The sequence below is a fragment of the Artemia sp. Qi Xiang Cuo genome, chromosome 20, assembly GCF_049724085.1.
Source record: "Artemia sp. Qi Xiang Cuo chromosome 20, ASM4972408v1, whole genome shotgun sequence".
In the NCBI taxonomy this organism is placed as follows: domain Eukaryota; kingdom Metazoa; phylum Arthropoda; class Branchiopoda; order Anostraca; family Artemiidae; genus Artemia; species Artemia sp. Qi Xiang Cuo.
In genome coordinates, this window is record NC_142813.1 from 7423945 (window position 1) to 7436887 (window position 12943).

Sequence of the window (12943 nt, forward strand, 5' to 3'; positions counted from 1 at the left end):
TTTTAGGCTCCTGCAGTGAGGCCATACTCAAACTCTTGTTTGTAGTTATTTTTATTCGATTCAAATTTGATTTGTACATTCAATTTAAGTTTCCCTTGTTTTAAGATTTATTTATTCGTTTACATTAATATATATTGTATATTTGTTAGCATTGATTGTTTATTTAATTTCTGTTCGTTTTAAGTTTCATTTATACTTTAATAGCAAAATATTTGTTTTCGTTTTAAGCTTGATTTTCATATTCAATCTAATTTTTGTTCGTTTTTGATTGCAAAAACCTTCAAGTTTTTATGGCATGGGGAGGGGGGTGCTTACTGTCCAGTTATTCTTGACTTTGAAAAACAGATCTAGAACTTTCAATTTAAATCGAATGAGGCTTTTTTCAAAGTCTATACGATTACCTCTTTGACAAAAACCTTATATATGAACAATAGACAGCTTGCATAACTTGTGGACATCAATTGACAACAATGAATGGATTGAAAAAATAGCTCCAATAAGGGGGTTTAGACCATTTCACTTGGTGACAAAAAGGGATCACGACTGTTTGGAATTGACCTTAACAGGAATTTGTGTACAAAAGCAATTATGCATCTATCACAGAGTATGTATTTTAACCTTATAATTGGATAATTATAATAGATTTACTATGTGTTCTTTTCATACAAAACCCCTTCCCATAAGTTATAAACCCCCTTAATCTGTTATGCCCCAGGGCATAACTTACAACGCTTACCCCAGGGCCCTGGTGGGCTGTGTCGATACAGTAGTCTTTTGTTATCAGTACTTTGAACTATTTTAAACAAAATGTCTATCTATAAAGTTTTATCTGATGCATTTAGGGCGTGGAGGAGGGAGAGGTGCTAGTTGCCCTCCGATCTCTTTTGACTCTTGAAAAGAGAACAAGAACTTTCAATTTTCAATCAAATGAGCCCTCTCTAAAGTTTGTACGAACATCCCTTCCATAAGAAATAATATGAAGGATTCGGACAATCCTTAAATTGCAACCCTTGCCCTGAGGGCTTTGGGGAAGTTCTAATCCTCAAAGACCTAATTTCCAGAACTTAAAACTAAGTTTAATAAAATGGCTGTCTTAAAATTTTGATTGGATGTGTTTGTGGAAAAAGTGGGCGTGATAGGGGGGTTAGTTGCCCTCAAATCACTTTCGACTATTAAAAAGGGCACTAGCCCTCGGTATTTTCAGTTGAATGAGCCTTTTTCGAAGTTTCTACGACACCGCCTTCTATAAAAACCTTATATGCCCCCAGGGCATATCTTAAAACTCTTGCCCTAAGGGTTTTGGGGGAGTGTCCTCCTCAAAAATATATTTCCAATCTGGAAATCAACTACGCTGAACAAATATGGCTATCTCAAAATTTTGATTGGATGTGTTTGGGGGAGTGATGAGCGTGGGGGGGGGGGCTAGTTACCCTCCAATCACTTTTGACTATTAAAAAGGGCACTATCCCTTTGAATTTCCAATCGAATGAGCCTTTTTTGAAGTTTCTATGACAAAGCCTTCTATAAAAGCCTTATATACCCCTAGGGCATAACTTAAAACACTTGCCCTGAGGGTTGTGGGGGATTGTCCTCCTCAAAAACATGTTTTCTATCTGAAAATCAACTACGCTGAACAAAATGGCTATCTCAAAATTTTGATTGGATGTGTTTGGGAGAATGATGGGTGTGGGGGGGGGCTATTTCCCCTCCTATCACTTTTGACTCTGAAAAAGGGCACTATCCCTTTGAATTTCCAATCAAATGAGCCTTTTTTGAAGTTTATACGACAACGCCTCCTATAAAAACCTTATATCCCCCCAGGGCATAACTTAAAACCCTTGCTCTGAAGGTTGTGGGGGAGTGTCCTCCTCAAAAACATATTTTCTATGTGGAAATCAACTACGCTGAACAAAATGGCTATCTCAACGTTTTGATTGGATGTGTTTGGGGAAATGATGAGCGTGGGGGGGGGCTAGTTTCACTCCAATCACTTTCGACTATTAAAAAGGGTACTAGCCCTTTAATTTCCAATCGAATGAGCCTATTTTGAAGTTTCTACGACAACGCCTTCTATAAAAACCTTATATGCCCCCAGGGCATAACTTAAAACACTTGCCCTGAGGGTTTTGGGGGAGTGTCCTACTCAAAAATATATTTTCTATCTGGAAATCAACTACGCTGAACAAAATGGCTATCTCAAAATTTTTATTGGATGTGTTTGGAGAAATGAGAGGCGTGGGGGGGGGAGGGGGGCTAGTTACACTCCAATCACTTTCGACTATTAAAAAGGGCACTAGCCCTTTAATTTCCAATCGATTGAGCCTGTTTTGAAGTTTCTACGACAACGCCTTCTATAACAATCTTATATGCCCGAAAGGTATAACTTAAAACTCTTGCCTTGAGGGTTGTGGGGGATTGTCCACCTCAAAAACATATTTTTTGTTTGGAAACCAACCACGCTGAACAAAATGGCTATCTCAAAATTGTGATTGGCTGTGCTTGGGGAAATAATGAGCGTGGGGGCGGGGGGGCTAGTTGCCCTCCAATAATTTTCGACTACTAAAAAGAACACTAGAACTCTCGATTTCCAATCGAATAAGCCCCCTTTGAAGTTTCTACGACGACCTCTTCCGTATGAAGTGCCTCTGTGAAAAAAAAAAAAATCATAAAACATTGGAGCCATATGGCCTTTACTATAGGCAACGCTACAGCGTTGCCTCTGATTATCATTTATCATAACAAAAAATTCCAACCCTTTATTTAAAGGCATTATAAATTATTATATAACTAGGGTTCACAGTTCCTACTATACAAACAAGAGTCGACACCCTGCATATCATGGTTCACAACCATGGTTCACAACCATGGTTCACAACCAGGGTTCACAACCAGGGTTCACAACCCTGGGTAGCTGCAACCTAGTAAAGGATACAGCCAAGAGACGACGTACTGCATAAGCAATTCCAAGGCCTATCACCTCAGACTCGTTATGTCTATAAATATCAAACCAATAATAAAATACATCGTAAAATACAATTATAAGTTACACTGCAAACATATATAATAAAATAAATAAGAAATAATCTTACTAAAAGCGTTGTTAGGAAGAACTTCAATTTTTATACGATTTTTAGAAGTTTCTCTGCTGATCTGAGATTCTCTTTGTAAATCACAACTTTCTTCAGGCATTTCGAGTGCAGCAGATGTATAGCTGCACAGAACTTTTTGTACATTTACATCTTCCTTATGAGATCTCAAAATAGTGCTGGAAAAGAAATCAAAATTAATTTTCTGTTATAAAATAAGAGTCTAAGAAGAATTAAAGTTTATTCTAAGGGCAAAAACTAATCAAGTCCATGAGAAACATTACACAAACCTAAAAGAAAGATATAACGCTGGTTTTGATGTCAATACACAAATCCTTTGGCAGAAACATAATTCCAGGATTATTTTGGTGTCAACTTATGTGCTTGACGGACCACCATAAGGGGGACCGACTGTGGCCACTAGATAATTATTTTAGTGGCCACTAATGGCACTAGATATCTCTAATACTGCATTGGTACCCATTGTAGGAGTTGAAGGAAACGTTTGGCATTATTGAGCCTTACACTCCACTCCTAATGTGAAATAACCCGTACCCGATTGTGACTTGTAGGCTATTTTCGGTAAATATTTCGCTGTTCATACTACTGACTTACGAATAAAGTGAACATACCACTAGATGCCATTTTTTATGCTCTTTCTGAATACGATAATCACTTTCCTCACAAATTCAATTTTAAGTCCTTTTAGGACCCTTGAAAATAATAATATTCTATATTTTTTTTATATAAAAATGGGTCATAACATTTGTCTCAAATTTACTATTTCATTGTACGTCCATTGATTGTCAATTGTAAGATTGATTTGTCAAGATTAAGTTGAATAAAAAAAAATTCAAGACAAATCCGCCATGTTTTCTTCTTATTCTGTTAAGGGCTGGGCACACGTAGCTGATTTCGGGAACTGATTTCCCAATCGGTACCAATTTTAAAAAAAATCGGCGTCGATTTGAGCTTAAAAAATTTTCTAGTTTTCGGCGCCGATTTACAAAATCAGCGCCAACTTTCATCATGATCATCACAAAAAAATAGGGACACAATTAAATGGTCAGCCAGAGGGATATGAGATGAAAAGACCCGATGATGAGCTGAAAGTTAAACTTAGAATTAAGCTCATACCAATTACACAGCTCCTAATAAACTCCGGTTGAATATTTTTGTCGATGATTCTTTGTTTTGAAAACCTTGCGCAATAGATTTTTCTTTCAGTCAGTACGCTTTACCGATATCGTTTTTTCATCGATTCTGAAATCGGTCCCCGAAATCAGCTACGTATACCGAGCCCTTTAGGCCGCTTAAAAATTGCCGTTTCACCTATATGTCGAAAAATATCAAAGCCGACAGAAGAAACATGGTGGATGGAAAAATTGTATTGAATTTTTTATCCAACTTAATTGTGACCAATCGATGCTTGTGGATTATTTAACTTTATAAAAATGAGTTTATAATCTTATAGTAAGTTTGAAACCAACGTTTTAAGCCTTTTTGTATGCCCAAAAACTAGAAATTTTTTGGCTATTTTCAGGGGTTCAAAAAGGACTTAAATTTGAATTTGTGAGAGAAGCGATTATTATATTCTTAAAGAGCATAAAAAAAAGGCATCGAGTAGTGTGTTCACTTTATTCATAAGTCAATAATATGAATCGAAATGTTTACCCTATTTTCCTATAACCGTCCTGGAAAAAATCTCGCACTTAAAATGTCCCTGAGGAAATATTAATCAACTGGAATAGGAGCTGGGATGGTAGTGGAGTAAAACCCAACGGGAAATTATTATCTATACTCAAAAACTGGCTATTCCGCAAAGCCACCCTTCCAGGAATCTCGTCTCCTTCAGATATACCCGTCTCAACTTAAAAGATTAATTGTCCAAAAGTAAAATCGGGGCTATAAATCTCCTAGCCTGGGCCTAGACTAGGAAAAACATATGGATGCAATAAAATCCGAAAAAATTTACAACTCCAGGTATCTCCCATGTATCTCCTCTCAAACCTGCCTCAGCTTAGGATATTAATGCTCCCAAAGTAAAATTAGGGCTATAACTCTCCTAGCCTGGGCCTAGACTAGGAAAAACATATGGATGCAATAAAATCCGAAAAAATTTACAACTCCAGGTATCTCCCATGTATCTCCTCTCAAACCTGACTCAGCTTAGGATATTAATGCTCCCAAAGTAAAATTAGGGCTATAACTCTCCTAGCCTGGGCCTAGACTAGGAAAAACATATGGATGCAATAAAATCCGAAAAAATTTACAACTCCAGGTATCTCCCATGTATCTCCTCTCAAACCTGCCTCAGCTTAGGATATTAATGCTCCCAAAGTAAAATTAGGGCTATAAATCTCCTAGCCTGGGCCTAGACTAGGAAAAACATATGGATGTAAAAAAATCCGAAAAAATTTACAACTCCAGGTATCTCCCATGTATCTCCTCTCAAACCTGCCTCAGCTTAGGATATTAATGCTCCCAAAGTAAAATTAGGGCTATAAATCTCCTAGCCTGGGCCTAGGCTAGAAAAACATATAGACGCAATAAAATCTGGAAAGACTTACAATTCAATGATAAAACTGAACTGTAAAGTAAATGGCGGCTCGATAATCTTGTTAGCCTCTAGGTAGGTGTGAAATTTGATGATACGAGGTGAACAACTGACTTCGCTAAATAAATTTGATTTATTAAGTCATCCAAGCCATGAAAAACTGTATGGACTAGCGGATGAATCATATTCTGGGTGGTAATCTTTTGTAAATTAGTTAACAAGCTTATGGGATTGATCACATAAATAAAGTTATTAAAAAAGAAAGTCACCAACTTTCCAATTACGAAAAATTAAGCAAGAAAAACCGGGTTTTAATTTTGATAAAGCAGCGAAAAATTACAACAATATAAACACTTAATTAAACAAACACACTCCGAATATTTCGGCCCCACATCCGGGAACCTTTCTCAACGGCAAAAAAATTTTCTTAAATTATATAAAAAAACAACATACTAAGCACACAAAGAGAAAGAAAAATCAAAATTAAAACCGGTTTTTCCTGCTTAATTTTTCGTAAATGGAAAAGCAGTGTGGTCTAAGAAATTACTAACTGTCCAATACTCCCTTTGTCAAATTCAAACTAGGATTAAATTTGCTGTTCGACATTATGTCATATAATTTGTTTCAGCAACACTTTCTACATGTTCGAAATGACCTATATGACACGATATGATATAGATATACTCCTATGATATTATATGATATCACCACCAAAACTATGCAAGACAATGTCCGGCAGAGTACTAAAAAGGTAAGAAAAGGAGAAACAACAGAATAAGGTTGAACACAAATATATGCAGCTAAATGAGCTACCTCAACATCGATGCTCGAATCAGAAATTGAACAAAAGTTTGCCCCTAGACTCTAACTTATATGCTAACCATAAAGAAATGGGCAATCTCTTCTATTTTCTTCCATTTATTTTTCATTACACGAACAAATATAGTAGTCCATAACTACTGCTTTAATAGTCTGATAGTCTTTGATACAGTAGACTCCCTGAACTCAACTTTATGGGCTACCTCAAAATCGATAATCGAACAAGAAATTCAACTCAAGTCTGCCCCTGGATATAAAGAAATGTCCAAATATAAAGAAATGGGGAGTATTCTCTATTTCGTCTCTTTATTTTCATTATGCTAACATTTATTGTAGTCTGATAGTCTTACTATCGTATTGCAGTGGTCAACTGCTATAGTTAGGGGCGTAGCTCCAGCACTTTTATTGGGGAGAGGGGTAAGAGAGGATTAATATTTGGATAGTCAAGGGACATGGACAGTATAATATTTTTTCTCTCTCCAAATTATTGGGGTGCAACTGCTCCCCCTCGTCCCCTCTTCCAAACGACTCCCCATGATATAGTATTCTGATAGTCTTCGATAAAGTAGACTCTCTGAACTCAACTCAATGGGCTAACTCAATATCAATATTCGAATAAGAAATTCATCTCAAGTCTGCCCCTGAAGTCTTAACTTATATGTCTAACCATAAAGAAATGGGAAATATTCCCTATTTTCTTTTTTTATTCTCATCAAGCTAATAAATATAGCAGTTTATTGCTACTGCTATAGTAGTCTGGTAGTCTTTGATGTAGATAACTACCTCAACTCAACTCAATAGGCTAACTCGACTTCAATATTCAAATAGGAAATCCAACTCAAGTCTGCCCCTGGAGTCTTAACTTATATGTCTAACCATAAAGAAATGGGGAATATTCCCTATTTTCTTTTTTTTATTCTCATCATGCAAACAAATACAGTAGTCTATTACTACTGCTACAGTAGTCTGTTAGTCTTCGATGTAGTAGACTACTTCAACTCGACTCAATAGGCACACTCAAAATCGATATTTAAATAAGAAATTCAATAAGAAATAAGGAATTTAGATTCCTCAGGAGTCTAAACTAATGTGTTGAACCATTAGGAAATAAGCAATCTCCTTTTTATTCTCTATATCCATATAGAAGATATAGATATTCTCTATATCCATATTAGCAATTATAAGGCTTTTTCAAGAAAGTTTAAATCTGCTTCTTATCTAAAAAGAACTGTATATTTCAAGTTTAATTTGCAGCATAAAAACTGCGTTGCAAGAAAAGACAAAACTTTCAAGAGTGAATTAATTGCTACCATTTAATTAATCAATTAATCAAATTAATCAATAAATCAAATATATTCAAAAGAATGCAATTAATTAATTATTATGTTATTAATAACATAAAAAAATGCTCGAATTTCGCTACTAGGAAGTATTTTGAAACAGATAATGATGAACATAACTGTAGAATTAAATAAAAAAAATTAAATAGGAGAAAGACAAAGGAATGTCTAGTAGCAAACAACTCACAAAATGTAAATCAAATACCACATCTATTTACAAAATCAGAAAAAAAGGAGAAAAAAGTAAAATAGTAACAAAAAGAACCAGTGTTGCCATAAGGTGAAACAAAAATTATCCAGAGCCTATGAAAAACAAACCAAAAAAGCCAGACAACGTTTTGCCCCAATATTTATAGGCATTTTCCCTTACAATAGTTTTTTTTAGCTATCCCTGGCGGTATAACTCCGAAATTTACCCATCAGTCACCATCGAAATAAGCCAGTCTGGCAGGAAATAAGCCAATATGACAACACTGCCAAGAACAACAAACTAAGCTGAAGTATAAAAAAGTAATAAAAAAGTATTGTTCTGGAATTATATCTATTCATATTTGAGGTGTTCATTTCAATGTTTTACTTCTATAGCTTTTCTTACCAATCTAAAATTTCTCATACCGAACCATAGGGAGGGAATGAATCTTACTACAAATCAATGCCGTTCTGAATGTTTGACACGAAACTAGAACATTATTTGGGGATACAGAGGATCAGAGAGGTTTACCATGATACCATACAAAAATATAAGCCTTAATTTGATTCTGGTTCCCTTTTTTGTTCAATTTTAAACCAGTCGAAGGATCGTAATTTTTGAGTCATATCTTTTCTTTGGGGGGGAGGGAGGCAATTGGGAAGCAATTAGAAATGCGCCATGAAGACAGCTGGGGAATTAAAAAAAAAATGACGAATTTCAATATAGATACAGGAAAAAAAACAAAAGTAAAAAAAAAAATGTAAACTGGAATCCATTAAAAACGGAACATAAACATGGAATGAATGGAAAATGAAATATGGAAAAAAAATAGAAATGGTAAAACAATGGTATAAAAATATATTAGAAAACTAGCATAAAAAAATTAGGATTCATAGCATAAAATCAAACATCATTCAACTGTTTGTTTTATCGAACAAGTTGCCTTTACATGATCGTTTAATGGTAGCATTAGTATTATAAAAATAAAGGACTCTAGTCTACATCAAACCTTTTTTTTTATAGAAGAAAAAAAAGTATCAAGAACAATAACGAATAAAAATCTAATAGAACAAGAATAACAGAATAAATTCAAACACGAAATAAATATAAATAAAACAAAAAAGGCACATTTCACGAAATTATATCAATTCAAATTTAAGCAAAACTTTTCAATGTTTCACTTCTTTAACTTTCCTATAGCTTAGTTGTTTTCCATTCCCAAATACTGACAATAAAACAATTCCTTGTTACGTATCATTTATTCTCGTTTCACCCAAATATACAACGTTACATGGTGTAACAACATATTCAGGATTTTGAGTGGGATCGGAGGGGGAGGCTGTTAAGAATTATAACGACCTTAGAAGTACTTAAAAAATGTATGTACGCAAGCAAAACTAAACAAAAACACAAGACCCGATAAAAAAGGTTTAATCACAACCCCCCCCCCCAAATCCGCCGTTGATGTAGTGGCTCTATACAGGTTTTAAAAAATAAAAAGCAAGAGGACGATTTACTAGTCCTTATTTTTTTTCTTAATCAATCCTACAGACAAAATACTGTTTTATTTATAAGAGAGGAATGAAAAAAAGAGAATAAAAATAAGGAATAAAAAGAGAGATAAGGGAGGAACAAAAAACAAAAATGAACAGGAAGTATATATTTTTCAAAATCAGAAAACGTTATAACTGGGAAACTGGAAAAGAATATGTCAAATGATATAATCAATCTAGATAAATTCCAAACAGAACTAGAGGTTAATAAATTTTTGGTTGTTTTTTTAAACATTTACAAGACTACTACTAACAAAGTATTGCAGCACAGATGAACAGAGAAAATCCACCTCTGCAGCCTCACTGCTATGCAGCACAGCAGCACAGAGACAATCCAGAGAGCAGCACAGATGAACGCTTTTATTTCCCCTCACTCTATTCAATATTTACGCTCTTCAATTAAGCTCTTCAATTCCTTACGCTCTTCAATTAAGTTCCCACTTCCTTAAATATTTAATAAATAAATATTTAATAAATAAATAAATTTTTATTAAATAAATTTTTAATAAATTTTTAAATTTAAATAAATTTTACTTCCTTAAATATTCCTTAAATATTAAATATTTTCTTAAAACGTCTACCCGCCCCTTCCAAGGAAGCCTTAATCTTCATTAGGCTTCAAATAATGGTACTTAGTGTCGTCCGTCCAGCGTTGCCAATGCTTTGAAGTAAACTGTACCAGTGTTCCGACTAAAATTGTACCTCAAGAGGGTAATTTGTACCATTTGAATAGCAGGTTAAAAATTTACCATAACAAGAAGACAATTTTCTATGAACTTAAACTCGAACAAATATCCGAGGTAGAAAGAAGCAAGTAAAACCTAAATGTATAGGCAAATTTGAATTGTACAAAAATATTCCAATGCACTGGATTGTACCAGGGCCTCTAAAATAAACAGTGCCTCTACCATAAACAGTAAAATTGGCCGCGTTGGCAAACCACGGTCATCATAACCAATGAAATTCTCTTTTTTTGGCTTGAATGTTTTATATACATCTTTAACCTTTCTCTACTTTTCCATCGCTAAACTGTGGGGGAGGGCCCTGAGAAAGATGAGGTAAGAATCTTGGCCTATGCGTGTAATAATCAGGTAAACCTGGATTTCAAACTCCTTTTCATGTGCCGGATAAATACTGGGATTAACGTGTCTTTAGTAGTTAAATCGACCCGAAAAAATATTCTTATCGAACAATTCGTGGTAACGAACTGTAAGTAAGGAGCGACCCAGCTCAATAGTAATCGAAACTCTAAAAAACGGAACTTTGATGCCAATAGATACATCAAAAGAATCAGATTTTTATGCCGATTTCAAATATATAAGTTTCAGCAAGTTTAGGTTTACCGATATAAAGCTACAAGCCTGAAAATATTTCCCTTGTTTTCGAAAAAAGGGAGAAACACCTCCTAAACGTCATATAATGAAAATGAAAATCACACCATAAGATGAAAATCACAACATCAGATTCAGCGTATCAGAGAACCTTACTGTAGAGGTTTCAAGCTCTTATCTGCAAAAATGTGGAATTTTGTAATTTTTTTTGCCAAAAGAAAGACCACAGATGGGTGTTGTTTTTTTTTCTTAGGGGTGATCGGTATCGACCCAGTGGTCTTGGAGTATCGCGAGAGGGCTCATTCGAACATAAATTAAAAGTTCTAGTGCCCTCTTTAAGTGACCGAAAAAATTGGACGGCAACTACGCCCCCCCCACGCTCATTTTTTCCCAAAATCGCCCGATCAAAATTTTGAGATAGCCATTGTGTTCAGCATAGTCGAAAAATATCATAACTATGTCTTTGAGGATGACTTAATCCCCAGAGTCCCCGGGGGAAGGGCTGCAAGTTGTGAACTCTGCCCATTGTTTAAATATAGTATAGGTTATTATGAAGTATACAGACGTTTTCGGGGGGGGGATTTTAGTGGTGAGGGGAGAAGGTTACGAGGGAGAATCTTTCCATGGAGGAATTTTTCGTGGGAGAAGGGAATTTTCCATGAAGGGGGAGGGGCGGATTTCTCAGCATTATTTAAAAAACGATCAGAGATTAAATATAAAAAAACAAGGTTTTTCAACTGAAAGTAAAGACCAACATTAAAACTTAGAATGAACATAAATTATTACACATGAGAGGGTTCGCCCCCTCGTCAATACCTCACTCTTTACGCTAAAGTTCGAGTTTGTTCCAATTCTTTATAAATGGCCCCTGAATCACAAAGGCCGTTTAATTAGAATAAATAACTCTTTTGAAAGTACTAAAAAAAACTTTAAACCACATTAAGTTAGTTTACTGTGTATATCATAAATAAATGGGTAGTGTGCTATATTTGGCCAGTGTCCCAGGGGTTCTCCAAATCTGCCCCAGGAAGTGGAGGCGTAGAATTCTGATTTTTGGCCACTGTTGGTCCTTCTTAATCTTGATTTTTACCATTTATACCATTACCATTATAGCCATTTTAACGACTTTTACCATTATAACCATTTCAAAAACAGCTTCCTCCTTAAAGCATTTCCTGAAAATATCCGTTCCTCGTCGGGTTTAAATTCCCCACCCCTTCAAAACAAAATATCAGGCAGCCTACCTTGGAGCTATCTCAAGTAAAGCCATCTCAAGATATGGAAATTCAGGGGAAACATCAGGAACTTCTTGATAAACCAGCAACTCTTCAGCTTCAATACAATATACAGCAATACCAATCAAGCCTCCACGGTATATTACACATAGTACTTTCTGAAAAAAAACAAACAGACCTGCTTAGGCAACCGACAGCTGTGTTGGAATGTAGGCAGTAGCGGTTTATTGGGGCAGAGCCCTGGGGACTTGCCCTGGGCGCAGAAACTTCAGGGGCCCAAAATTTCAAATAAATAATCTAACGGTTATAATCGTAAGGTCATTTTGAAATATTATTTTATTAAAATGAAGTAGGGGTGCATTTAACAAAGGAAAGTAATCATTAAATTGTTAATTAGTTAATAAAATAAAAATACGCTAAAAAATAATTAAATAATAATAACAATTAAATTAAGATGATAATAATAAAAAATAAATTATGAATTAATTAATTAATTTGCTACCAGTGTGTCTATACCCTCTTCCTAAGTGACTTAAACTCTGAGTGGGCTGAACTGACGTGCGGCGCGCCGCAAGGCTCTAAGCTGGCAGCTCTTTTGTTTTTAGCTGTAACTAACTACATTATCCTCGAGTTTGACGACAATAAACAAATAAGTAGAACAAGAGGGAAATTTTTATATAAGACAGTGGAACGCAACTTTAAATGAATATTTCGACCCTATATCCAAGGGCCTTGATAGACGGCCTGAGGACGGCCCTTGGATAGAGGGTCGAAATATTCATTTAAAGTTGCGTTCCACTGTCTTATATAAAAATTTCTCTGTTGTTCTACT

At 35.1% G+C, this 12943-nt stretch overlaps 1 protein-coding gene across 1 annotated transcript in view; it reads right to left on the reverse strand.

The window, feature by feature from the left end:
• Positions 1 to 12943, reverse strand: part of LOC148939826 (mutS protein homolog 5-like) — a 140243-nt gene that overhangs the window by 115985 nt on the left and 11315 nt on the right. The window contains exons 3-4 of the mRNA XM_089106010.1: positions 12121 to 12269; positions 3090 to 3265 (exon numbers count right to left, since the gene is read on the reverse strand). Coding sequence (XP_088962136.1) covers positions 3090 to 3265; positions 12121 to 12269 — 325 coding nt within the window. The remainder of the gene's footprint in view (positions 1 to 3089; positions 3266 to 12120; positions 12270 to 12943) is intronic.